Consider the following 12,914-nt stretch of genomic DNA (forward strand, 5'->3'; position numbering starts at 1 on the left):
GTATAGTTGAAAGAACTCTGGATTTGAGGAGTTAAAACTTCAGGTGATGTCTCACCTGTTTTATTCCTTTAGCTAAGTTATTTATCTGAGACAAGATCCATGAAAATATTATTGAGAACTTTAGAGTCAGCCCTAATGGCCTAGTGGTCAAAGTTTGGTGTGCTCCGCTTCAGCGGCCTGGGTTCAGTTCCTGCGCGCAGAACCACACCACTTGTCAGTTGCCATGCTATGATGGCAGCACACATAGAAGAACTAGAAGGACTTACAACTAGAATATACAACTATGTACTGGAACTTTGGGGAGAAAAAAAGAAAAGGGAGAGGAAGATTGGCAACAGATGTTAGCTCAGAGCGAGTCTTTCCCAGCCAAAAAAAAAAATATCTATATATCTATATATCAATATATATAGATATATGTATTATTGAGAACTTTAAAATGTAATATAAATTTAAAATTTTTCTAAAACACGAATATGCCTTTGCTTAGGAATCTTTAAACACTATTGGATCTTTGTGCTTTGCTCATTTCCCCTTTACTTCTAAGCCCTTTACCCTTCCATCTTTATTTCTGAAGACCCAGTTCAGTTGTACCCAAGAATGGATCCATTTCTCCAATGTGATCCAGTACTACTTGATTTATACTTTTATCTTTCTCAATAGTCTAATGAAGATTTGTATAAACCCCTGTTTCCTCCTTCTCCCTGCTCCCTGCCATTTTGTTTATGAATTCCTTAACAACTAGAACCATATCTTGTTCATCTTTTTAGACACATTCATGCCATTGAGTTATATAATGATGAAAGTGATTCTGAGTGTTGTAAGTTCATTGATCAAATGGAATGAAATGAAATAGAATATTAAAAAAATGAAAAGTCTGCAGTGTTTTTGATTTACTGTTTATAACAATTAGGGGCACATCTTTTCAGATTGCCCACAGTTTCATGCAAAGCTAGATAGTCTCATAAAATGATTAACCCAACAGTTAACAATTTGACTTTGTTGCTGAGTCCTTAATAAGATACTCAAGCGTTCTCAGTCAAAAGTTGGAGAGTTTTTCATTTAGGTGAAAGAACTTTTCCATAATTGAGAAATAGATCACCAGTTATAAGAGCATTGTCAACTTACTTTTTTCCCCCCAAAAGTGACAGTGTTTACTAAAAGTCATTTTTACTAACTCATTTTGTTAGAGAAATTGAGTAATAGAACTGGCATGTAATGGAAATAGCATAGGGATAGAAATAGCATGAGATTTTGAAGCCAAAGATCTAGGATCGGGTTTGGAGCTTCATCATTTATTGTACGTGATCTTCAGTATCCTTATTAGTAAAATGTGGCTTAATAATAGCTGTGTTACAGTGTTGCTAAAATTAAATGAAGTATAGTTTAGAACTTTATAAAGTAATTATATCAATATTAATTTCTATCTGGAAAAGTTGTCTTGGTTTATTTTTAAACAGGAAAAAATAAAGGCAGTTTTTAGATTGCATTGCTGTTGTTGATGCAGGAAATATATGTCATCCTTAAATTTATCCATTTTGTACCTGGCAAAATAACTAAAATTTTTTTCACATCCAGAAGAATTTTATTATTTTAGTGCGGAAAAAATTCCAAAATGTCAGTCAACATGTAAAAAATTTCTAAATCTTCTTTTCTTCTGCTGACCCTGGCAAATGCTAAAAGATACTTAGTTAAAAATATAATATAAAATTATATTCTCATAGCTAGCTTCACCTGTAAGGATTACAAAGAAGCAGTGATGAAAGAAGGTAAGGAGACTGAAGAACTGAGTTGGGCTTTCATATTATGTTAGAGCCAGCTATTACACTGACTCTAGAAAATATCTGTGTAACAAAATTAAAATCAGTAGTGGTTAAACATGTCCTCAAATAATTCACTTTTGAAACTGTGAAATGAACTATAGTCTAGTCTTAAATGTTACTCATAAATCTTTTAGTAGTGATCCTTTAGATTAATATGAAATTTTCTCAAGCTTATACATGTTTAGTATCTATTCTGTCAGCAGCTTTATGATTGAGAGATTAGGCAGGTCATTATTATACTGATTTGACAAGAAGCAAAGCCGAAGCTAAAATAAATATGTACTTTCATTCTAATTCTGGAGCATGCTCTAGAAGAATTCCAGGATTGACAGGAAGGCTTGCAGAACTTAAAAGATGTGGTCATGAAATATATTTTCAGTTGGTGTCTGTTCTCTCTCATCTTCTGAATCTCAGTACTGTTGCGGAGTTTGCACAAGGGTCTCTACGATCTAAGGAGTTTGGAAATTATTGAGCACCATTTCTGAGTGCTGTGAATAGAGAGGTACAGTCGTGCTTTGAGGGCTTCACTATAAAAACAACAATCACAGACAAAATATAAAGAAAATTGGAAGGGATATAACATGGCTCCAAATAACGCTACGCTTCTCTGTGGATGGGAAACTGAACAGAAACATAAAACAGTGAGGAGCTGGAGTTTGTAGGGATCCGACTCCAAAAATAGGCAGAGTGGCTGAGAATTGAACTCATCTGAGATGATGGCAGTTAAAAGGTCCCCCACACAACTTCTCTGCCTGAACCAGGTTTGAAGGGTCCTGTGAGGGCCCTGGAAAACGCTTTGAGTATTTAGGGCTGTAGCTCATAGGAAATTGTTTATGATGGAAGGTGTAGAGAAAGCAGACGTAGCTTTGCAGCCATTATTTGGAATCTGTGAAGTGTCCCCAATATCACAGTGTGAGATACTGTAAGAACTGGGAATCTTGATGGACTGAGTGGAGACAGTGTCAAAACTACCAACTAGTGAAGGGAAGAGTAGGCAGAGAGGGGGGAAGGGAAAAAAACCTCCCACTTAAGATAAGCTTGCACACCAGCATACCATAAAACATTAGTTTTCCCTCAGAAAGATAGTAAAAAATAATTGGGATATAAACACTCATTGCCAGTAAATTTAAAGTGGTAGTGCAGTCTTCAAGTGATCTTAAAATTGAGTATGTTTAGTATCTTCAGTTATGTGAGGACAGAATAATATTCATAAGAAGAATAAGACATTATGAAACAAAACCAAGCTAAAGTGAAACAATGATAGGTAGATTTGGAGAAGAAACGATATTCTAGGAATTTTGGAGATGAGATGGGATAAATCCTAGGTTGGACTGAGTCAAATACAGAAAGAATTAGTTAAATGAAAGGTAACTAAAAATTGTAGCTGTAACTATCACTTACTTTATACCCAGGCATTGTTCTAAATACTTTACATGTATTAATTTCTTTAATCCTGAAAACATCTTATTATTTTGTTTATTTTACAAATAAGGTAATTAAGTAACTTGCAAGGTACTATAATGAGGCAGGATTGGAACATGGGCATTCTCACTAGGGTCCAAACAAGCATGCTGTACTGGTTGTGGCCGTAGCCAATAACTCAACACAGAAGAGATGAGAGGAAATGTATCAAAGAGTACATATGAGATATGAAGGATAAATAAAAGCTGAAATTACTGAAATAGAAAACCAAAAATAAGTAGAATTGATCAAAGAACCAAGAGTTCATTCTTTGAAAATAGCTAATAAAATCAGGTAAGCCTCTAGGAAGGCTGTACAAGGGGGAAAAATAGAAAGAAGACTCAAATGAACAGTATTAAGAATTGAAAAAAGGAGACCTACCTAAGGCTGCTATGAGTCCATCTGGTGCCTTTGTGGGATGAGAAAAGTGCCTCCTTTGAGCAGATGCAGTCCTGTAAATACTTTTGTACAAGTTGAAAAATAGCCTTCAACCAGGATATACATCTCAGCGATTGTAATGTAGCTTGGTGTTCAGTCTACTCACTGCCTTGGCTGGGTACTTGTGTGTAGTGAACAATCTGCCGTCTGTGGACATAATTAGAGATACAGTAGAGATTGTTCAAAAATCGTGAACATAGTAAGAACAATAGTAACTGCTTATTTGTTGAAATTTTAAAAAATAGAAATGGAAACAGGTACTGTATGTGCTTCAGTGATGACAAACTTGCAGAATACCAACTGGTGGGAAAATCTGATCTAGTGGAAGTTTTCCTTTACTTCTAAAATGCTAGAAAAGGCTTTCAAACAAACATTTAGAATTTTTAATACTAGCTTTGAATCAAAACAGTGTATACTTTTCGCTACTCTTCTTAATCAATGTGTTACATACAAATAGTGCACAAAGGCCTATATCAAAGGATAACGGTGCCTTGAGCCCTTTCCAGACCTTGCCCCGATCCTGGAGGCATCCACTTTTAGTTCCTAGCTGTTTCTTCTGGCTTTTACTTCTATATTTCTAAACAAAGTTATCTCTTGATTCTGTAAATAGACACTGCTAAGCTAAATTATATTATGACTGCCATTCTTTTATGTAAACAATTTTGTTCTTAATTGGCATTAATATTTGCTTCATTTTTTTTGTTGTCTTCTTTATTTTCTTTGCTAGATCTTCTCTCACTTCCAATAGCTTGTTAAAAGATGTGCCAGTTCAATCAACAAGGAAGCTGAGCTCTGTTTAGGTTCCCCCTTCCTGCTCTTGAGCCTGTAAAGTGCCTCTTGGTAGAAAGCCATGGCAATGCTTGGGCTAATCTTACTTGTTTCCCTTCTCTCAGCAATCGCAGTCCTTCACTGCTGGTGTCCGGTGTGTGAAAATGGTTGTTTCGTGAATTTTGCCCTGTCATCTAGTTTTTTAACAGTGGCAGGATACATCTGGTTTTTGTTATGCCCATTATGGCCAGCAATGGAAGTTAAGTGTATTTGAACAAAATAAAAGAGCACTGGATCCCATTCTCTTGGCCTAGATGTTACAGTGTAGATCTGATTGTAATATTATCAAACAGTTGCAGGTTTTTATCTTGCTTGTTCTAAGATATTAAAAAGAGTCTCTAAATGATTTTGAATTAATTGTGTCAGCTGAAGAATAGTATACATCACAGGTTTGTAGGGGCTGGCCCCATGGCCGAGTGGTTAAGTTCGTGTGCTCCGCTTTGGCAGCCCAGGGTTTCGCTTGTTCGGATCCTGGGCATGGACATGGATGGCACTGTTCGTCAAGCTGTGCTGAGGTGGTGTCCCACATTAGCACAACCAGAAAGACCTATAACTAGAATGTATAACTGTGTACTAGGGAGCTTTGGGGGAGAAGAAGAAGAAGCAAAAAAGATTGGCAAGAGATGTTAGCTCAGGTGCCAATCTTTTTTTTAAAAAAAAAAACCAGTTTTGCAGACTTTTTCTCTAGAGACCAAATAGTAATATTTTAGACTTTGTGGGCTATCCAGTCTGTGTCACAACTACTCAACTACATGACTTTCATGCTGTTGTAGCATGAAAGCAGCGATAGCCAATACGTAAATGAGTGTGGCTGTATTCCAATAAAACTGTTTAGGTACACAAAAATTAGAATTGCATATAATTTTCATTTGTCATAAAATCTTATTCTTTTGATTTCCCCCCAACCATTTAGTAGTGTAAAAATGATTCTTAGCTCATGGACCAGGCAGTGGGCTGGATTTGGCCTATGTTTTTGACCCTGATATAGATTCTCAAATAAGCCCCATATTCTCTATTAATGTAGCAAATATGGAACTTACTAAATATTTCTAGTTTTCTTGATATTTCTGTCTTGGGTATCCAAAGTGGGAAAACTTAAAGTCCTTTGTATTGGCATGTGTGAGGAACAGAAAGTAGAAAAGCAGGGAGAAGAGGAGAGAGGAAGGGACAGTGGATTAGCTTTGGGAGTGTAATTAATCTGTCTGAGGCACCAGTTTGTTAATTCCATTTGTTAAGCATTTATTGAGACCCACTGTGTTTTGACACTGTGCCAGATACTGTAGATACCAGGTAGTGTGCAGCTTAGTCTTTGTCCTGGCAAAGTAGCAAAGACAGATAATTGTAAATAGACAAATAGTTACTGAAAAGATTATGGTATAGCAATATAAATATGCCTAAAATTATTTAGGAAGCAAAATGTATAGTAGAAATTATGAAGAGCTGGAAAAAAAGTGAATTTTAAGGCCTTATATGCTGTGTTAAGGTGCTTGGCCTTTATTCCACTCTCTAGTACAGTGTTTTTCAGACTGTGGTGTAGCATCAGAGTGAGGTGTTTTTTTTTTTAATTTTCCAGTCCATCGTGGTCTAATAGTTTTGAAAAACACAATAAAAATGATAGAAAATGAAATAAAAATATTATAAAATGTAGGTCTAAATTTTTATTTAGATTGAAGCAACATAAAATTGCTCTTTAAGATTGCTATAAAAGTTTGTAAACACTCAACTTTTGTACTTCTCATGAGTGTTAACGCATATTTCATGGCTGGTAATTCTCAGACTGCCACTGGTCTGTGGGGCCACACTTAAGAGTGATATTGATCTCCTGGATGATTTGGGATCTGTGCAGGTTTTTTAGCAAGGAATGGCGTAATTATATTTGTGTATAGCATAATGAATTTTTTGGCAGTAGGAGGGATAATTAGGTTTTTGGCTAGAAGGATAGAAACCGCCTGGAATCAGCATTTGAAGGGTAGCTTAAAATGGAGAAGGTGAAATTGACTTTCTTTATACTGATAATTCATGTAGAGAATAATTCCCCCAATAGGCTATAAGCTTCTTGTAGGCGGGGACTGTATTTCTTTTAGTTACTACATAAGGTAGGCACTTCAAAACTGTTGAATGAGTGAATGAATGAGTCAGAGAGGTAAGGCAGAACCAGGAAAGAGTAGAGTGTTTAAAACTAGAATAAGAAGAGTTTCAGACTGAGAATATAATAAACAGAATCAAATACTTTCAAATCAAGGAAGATGATAATTGATAAGTATTTATTAGATTTAGTATTTGAAAGTCCTTAGGGAGATCAGCTTTAGCAGTATGATAAACTTAGAAGCTGGATTATAATGTGTTGCCCATTTCTATTGTCCACTAAGTGAATGAGTAGAGGTACGCTTTAAAATGTGACACTTCATTAATTAATGTTAATTAATTAATTGAAGAAGAAAAGTAGGATAATAATCTTTAAAATTCACTTAATATTGTCTGTGAATGTAAAATCGATAATGTATTTTTTTTCCATTTCAGCAGGGGAACTAAATCTCTATAAAATGGAATTGAAATGGTTTTTAATAATTGATTCTGATTTGAGAAGAAAATTGAAATGTGAATAATTTGCTTGGTCTTGTTTCAAAGTGATTTTTAGTAAAATAGTTATGTGATATTCTTTATGGGATTTTTTACTAGAACTTCCAATAACATTCTGTTTTTATCAAATAATGAAGTTTACTCCTATTCTCTACTGCATCAGGCATGTATTTGGCTAAAAGTTTGTAGGAAAAAGATTATGGATTGAAAGTATGTGGGATACAACTTCTTCTGAAGAGTCAGAAGTGAAAAGTGTATGAGGGTTGTTAATGCCAGAAATAGAAGTTGTGTGGAGTATCATTATAGTACTTAATTTAACAAGTTCATTTTGTCATTTACTTGCTTTATTTCTTATAATCATGTTTTAGTAGGATTTTTAAATTGAAGAAACATCCATTAATCTTGACATCTGCTCCGTAAGTGATGGGCATTCATATACAATCCCTGTTGGAATATTGGTACTTTGTCATCTTTTACTATTGTGCAGATGAAAACTTGTTTTGTAGTTTGCTTCTGTGATTGCTTTTTTAATTTTTATTTATTTATTTATCTTTGAGGAAGATTAGCCCTGAACTAATATCTACTGCCAATCCTCCTCTTTTTGCTGAAGAAGACTGGCTCTGAGCTAACATCTGTGCCCCATCTTCCTCTACTTTATATGTGGGACACCTGCCACAGCACGGTGTAACAAGCAGGGTATAGGTTGGCACCCAGGATCCAAACCGGCCAACTGTGTGAACTTAATCATTGCGCCACCAGACCGGCCCCTATGATTGTTTTTTTAAAAAAAATAAAATAAGCTTTGGATATTTTTTCCCATGTTTCCCCTGAAAAGATTATGATCATTTTACATTATAGTGGGTAATGAAAGTCTGGGATACTTAAGATAGTCCATAATGTTACGTGAAAGCTAGAATCATTTTTATGCTTTTTTTGGTTATTAAATATAAGCATTCAGCACTTTCACAATAATTTCAAAAGTTATCTCTAAATTTTTCCATAGAAGGAAGACCAGCAAGAAGTGATCCTTGTCAGAACAGATCAGTCTGGAAGAGTATGGCCTGTGAACACACCAGGAAAACCTCTGGAACCTAAAGGAGGAAGAAGGAAGAGACAGATGGTATATTTAACATATGTCTTGGTTTATTAATTCAGAATATCTTTTTTCCCCCTTGGGCTTTCTTTGCATCAGACTACTTCAAAATATTTTCTGAAATTTAGCTTTATAATGCAAACATTAGAAAATAGTGAATTATGTTATTACTTTTATTCTTAGTTATATCCCTTTGCCTTTTACAAAATGGAATCCAATTCAGCTACAGTTTTCAAATGACTGTGAACATTGAAGGTTTGAGGCAATTTTAATTTTAGTGTACATTTCTTTGATGATGTTTCTAGTTGCTTTTTACATATTTACCATAGTTCTTAGGGAAAACTTTGGTCTCCCAGGCCTGTTATCTGTGTTAGCTTATATGAGACCTGGTGATAGGGTATCCACATACAGTAAGATCTTAAAAGTATGTAGTTGCTGTGATTCTTTATAAACCCAATTTTCTTTTCCATCTTCCAGCTCCCGCAATTAGTTTTTAGTGCTATCTTGAGACTCTTGAGATGGCAAAAACAACATATTCAGTTTTCCCGAGTTAGATTTTTTGTTTTTAATTTGAAAGATAATACAAGTGGTAATTGGGTCCACAAAAGATTTGTTCATTCAGAATTTTTCTGTCAGATGTTTGTTATTTGTCTGTTGAGTGCCTGTGCTGCTGGAGATAGTATATAATTCATGCAGCAAACAGAAGTGGGATAGATACTTCTTCTAATGAAATGGGAGGACTTAGGGGTTTGGAGGGGAAATGAGGCAGGAGAATAGTAAAGGTTTGAATTATATGAAATGACAGAACTGGCTAGGGATCCATAGATACGTGGCCACATGGCATCAAGGACTCTTTTTGAATTGTTTACTACTGAGCAGCTCAGTATAAGAGTAAACAGGGCAGACACATTCATTCAGGATTGAGGTTTGCTTTTTGAGTGTAATGAAATGATAAGAGGGCCAGAAATTAAGGGTCTGGAGCCAGGAGTGATTGAAGTCATGGAATATGAGATTCAAGCTAGTGAAGATAAGAATAGTAATGTTGGATAAAAATATTGGGAATGTCGTTCCAAAGATCTCAAAGAAGTAAAGAGCAGGTTTTATGTGGATATGGGAATGTGAGAACACTTTTGGGGAGATTTGATTTGGTAGGAAATAAATGGCATTTTTCTTTCCCACATCTACATACGGAACCAACTGAGAGGAAAACTCAGGGTTGATTTAGATGCGAATCAAAATATCAGCTTTGTTTCTGATACAACTGCTTGTAGTGGGTTTGCTAATACTTCACCTCCATGTTCCATATGCTTACTGGAGCTCTGGATAACTACAGACTTCCCTCCAGAGTGGTAGAGGATTTTTACTACAAAGAGGAGAAGAGCAGAAAGGAGAGAAGAAGGGATAAGGCAATTGTTCCTTTTCCCCCAAACTCAGAAATCAGATAATGTCATGCCTCCATCCCTGGGGAAAAGGAAAGTAAAGGGACAGAAGAAGGAGGCAGTGTTATTCTAATGGAAATTCTCTCACATGAAAGCAGATAGAATAGAGATTGTGATACATAGTGGGATTTTTGCCTTTAATATCAGATTTATAGGTAATTCATTAAAAATACTTCAGAAACTCATGTTTTCCCTAGATTAATAATGTTCATTTTGTTGTAGGCTTTAACTCATGAGGAAAAAGAAAGGGTCAGATACTTTCATGATGATGATAATCTAAGCCTAAATGATTTAGTCAAGAATGAAAAGATGGGAACAGCAGAAAATCAGAACAAACTTTTTATGAGAATGGCATCTAAGGTAAGGTATATTCCTAGGATACCTTTGAATTTTGAGAAGCTGATTACTCAATGTAGCAATGATAGACTTTTCAGAGAGAGCTGGTTCTTTCTAATCTTGATTTATTTTATTGAATTAAATCCTTTGTAAGACATATTAGGAACATGCATTTTGGAATGGATTTGATTGGGAAATATGTATTTAGATTTAGTTTGTTTTTAAGTGTGGACTCTGGTTTAGTTTTTTAATGTATTCCATGAAAACATGAATTATGTATTTCATCTATCATTTAAGGGAAAGTTTTGGGCCAGAATTTAGTGTTGGAAACATGCTGCTATGCTAATTAGGTTACCAGTGTGTTTTGTCTTAATGTTCCTCCAGTTCTTCATAATTATGTCACAAGGAGTATATTTGGAGTAACATATTATGAATTATAGAGAAGGCATCTTGGAATAATCTTAAGTCTATTTATATGAAAATCTTATATTTTATATTTATATGAAAATGTACGTTAATACATCATTATGGGCAGTAGGATGAATTTTTGTTTCAAATAGCATTCTTTCTTGCAGTCCCTTCCATTGCAATCCCTTCTAAACACTACCATTAAAATTTTTTGTAAAAGAGACGTATTTAAGCTTGGCTCTATGTCAGGGTTTGATCCTAGTGGAAAAATTCAGCTTACTGCCTATATTTTCAAATAAAGTTTTATTGAAACACAACTATGCACATTTGTTTACATATTGTCTCAGGCTGTTTTCGCTCTGTAACGGCCGAGTTGAACAGCTGTGGCAGACTTTATAGCTCACATAGCTGAGAATAATTACCATCTGGCCCTTTACAGAAAAAATTTGCCTATCCCTGCCTTATGATACTGGTGGTTATTTTTTGGTGGTATGAGTTTGAATGAACTAGGTGTTTGAGGGCCAGGAGGGATACTTTTTACTGTATACTTTGTTGAGACTTTTTTTTTAAACTATGTGAATATATTACCTGGTGAAAAAATTAACTTTAACGAAAACTAGAACAAAGGTACCAAGGTAATCTGTGTGTGTATGTGTGTGTTGGGGGGAGTAAAACAAACTTGGATTTAAAAAGAAGTGGTCATTCTTTCTACCTCCAAGAATTGTGTGGAATCTTAAATTTAGCCCTTTAGGATCATTTTACTACTCTTTATTTTGGAGGAAATACTGGAAATCTCCTAGGGTCTAGAAAGTCAGTGCAGAAAGAAGGACATATTTTTATTAAAGTTTCCTTTCAGAAATGGGACAGATAACTTTATGTGGACGTCCGAATTAAATATAGTTTTGGTAATCTTATCATAGTCTATTCAAGTTTATACACAAGATTTAAAAACTTGTTAAAAATTCTAATGGTCATTTATTAATTCAGTAATTATTTATTGGACACCTAATTTGTACTAGTTTCCATTCTAGATGCTGGGTGTAGAGAAGCGATCAGATCACAGTTCTTTTCCTCAAGGAGCTTATATTTCTAGTGGGTGAGACAGAACATGAACAAATATGTGATATAAAATATTATATAACTTAAATGATACACAGTCATGTGTTGCTTAACAATAGGGATATGTTCTTAGAAATGTGTCATTAGGTGATTTTATCATTGTGCAAACATCGTAGAGTGTACTTACACAAACCTAGATCATATAGCCTACTACATTCCTAGGCTATATGGTAGTAATCTTATGGGTCCATCATTGACCGAAATGTCATGCCGTTCATGACTGTTTTACACAATAGAAAATATTTTTGTAAGGAATAAAGCAAAGTAGAAGGAGGTAGGATGGTATTTTCAGTAAAGTATTGAAGGAAGGCTTCTCTGTGGAGAGGATGTTTCCGCAGACTTTGAACAAAGTCAGGGAGTGGTCCATGTGAATACCTGGGGGAACAATATTCATGCAGAAGAAAAGCAGATGCAAAGGATCTGAAGCAGAGACAAGCTTGACGAGCATTAAAAGACAGCAGGGTGACATATGTGACTGGAAATAGAGGGAGAAAGGGAAAGAGAAGAAGAAGATGAGATGGGAGATACCATAGCAGGAGTTAGACCATGTCAGGTCTTCTAGGCCATGGTGTAAGAACTTTTGTTTTTGTTTTAAATGATAGAAAGCCATTTGAAGGTTTCTAGTAGGACAGTGTCATATCTAGTTTATGTTTTATAGTTGTTCTACAGTTCTGGCATATTCTGTTCTAATTTTTTTGGTCTTGGTTCTCTCTGCTTTTCAGTTGTGGAAGTTTCTGTTGTCATATCCTCAAACTCAGAAATTCTTTCCTCAGCCATCCAGTCTTCTAACAAATCCATCAAAGGCATTCTTTATTTCTCTTTTAGTGTTTTTGATCTTCAGCACTTTATTTTGGTTATTTGCTTAGAATTTCCATCTCTCTGCTTACATTATCCATCTGTTCTTGGTGAGCCTGTGCACTTGGACTGTGAACTTCACCTGTACGTCTCAGTCCATCCTTCCCCATTAGTTGGGATAGGATGGCTAGGGGAGGCTGGAGTTGGGTGTATCCCTTCCTTTGAGTGGATTAAGCTCTGATAAAATCCCAGCAGGTTAAGCTCTGAGGGTAATCCTTGTTAAGAATAACAGAACGCTCCAGTGTATTTCAAAATGGTTCCTTTTCCCTCCCCCTGCTGGACGCGGGAGAGGATTTTCCTCATCATTACTGTGAGGACCTGATAGAGCTCCTAAAGGTAAAACTCACAAAATTATGGGAGGACCCCTGTGTTTGGGTCCCCCTGAAGTTTTTAACTCTCCGACTTGTCCACACTGAGCCTCTGGCAATTGGTCAATTACAGTTTAGTTTTTCCTGCCCTGGCGCTGGTTCCCACAGAACTATTGGTTTCTGCACAGACAAATTTTGATTCTCTGTACCAACCTGTCTCTCTGATTTT

The 12,914-nt window shown here is 35.5% G+C and overlaps 1 protein-coding gene across 6 annotated transcripts in view; it reads left to right on the plus strand.

The window, feature by feature from the left end:
• CWF19L2 (CWF19 like cell cycle control factor 2) overlaps window positions 1-12,914 on the plus strand; it is a 117,317-nt gene that overhangs the window by 61,504 nt on the left and 42,899 nt on the right. For all 6 annotated transcript variants that reach the window (XM_014860779.3, XM_014860782.3, XM_070490357.1 and 3 more), the window contains exons 11-12: window positions 8,131-8,247; window positions 9,882-10,019. In XM_014860779.3, coding sequence (XP_014716265.3) covers window positions 8,131-8,247; window positions 9,882-10,019 — 255 coding nt within the window. The remainder of the gene's footprint in view (window positions 1-8,130; window positions 8,248-9,881; window positions 10,020-12,914) is intronic.

The sequence above is a fragment of the Equus asinus genome, chromosome 20, assembly GCF_041296235.1.
Source record: "Equus asinus isolate D_3611 breed Donkey chromosome 20, EquAss-T2T_v2, whole genome shotgun sequence".
In the NCBI taxonomy this organism is placed as follows: Eukaryota; Metazoa; Chordata; class Mammalia; order Perissodactyla; family Equidae; genus Equus; species Equus asinus.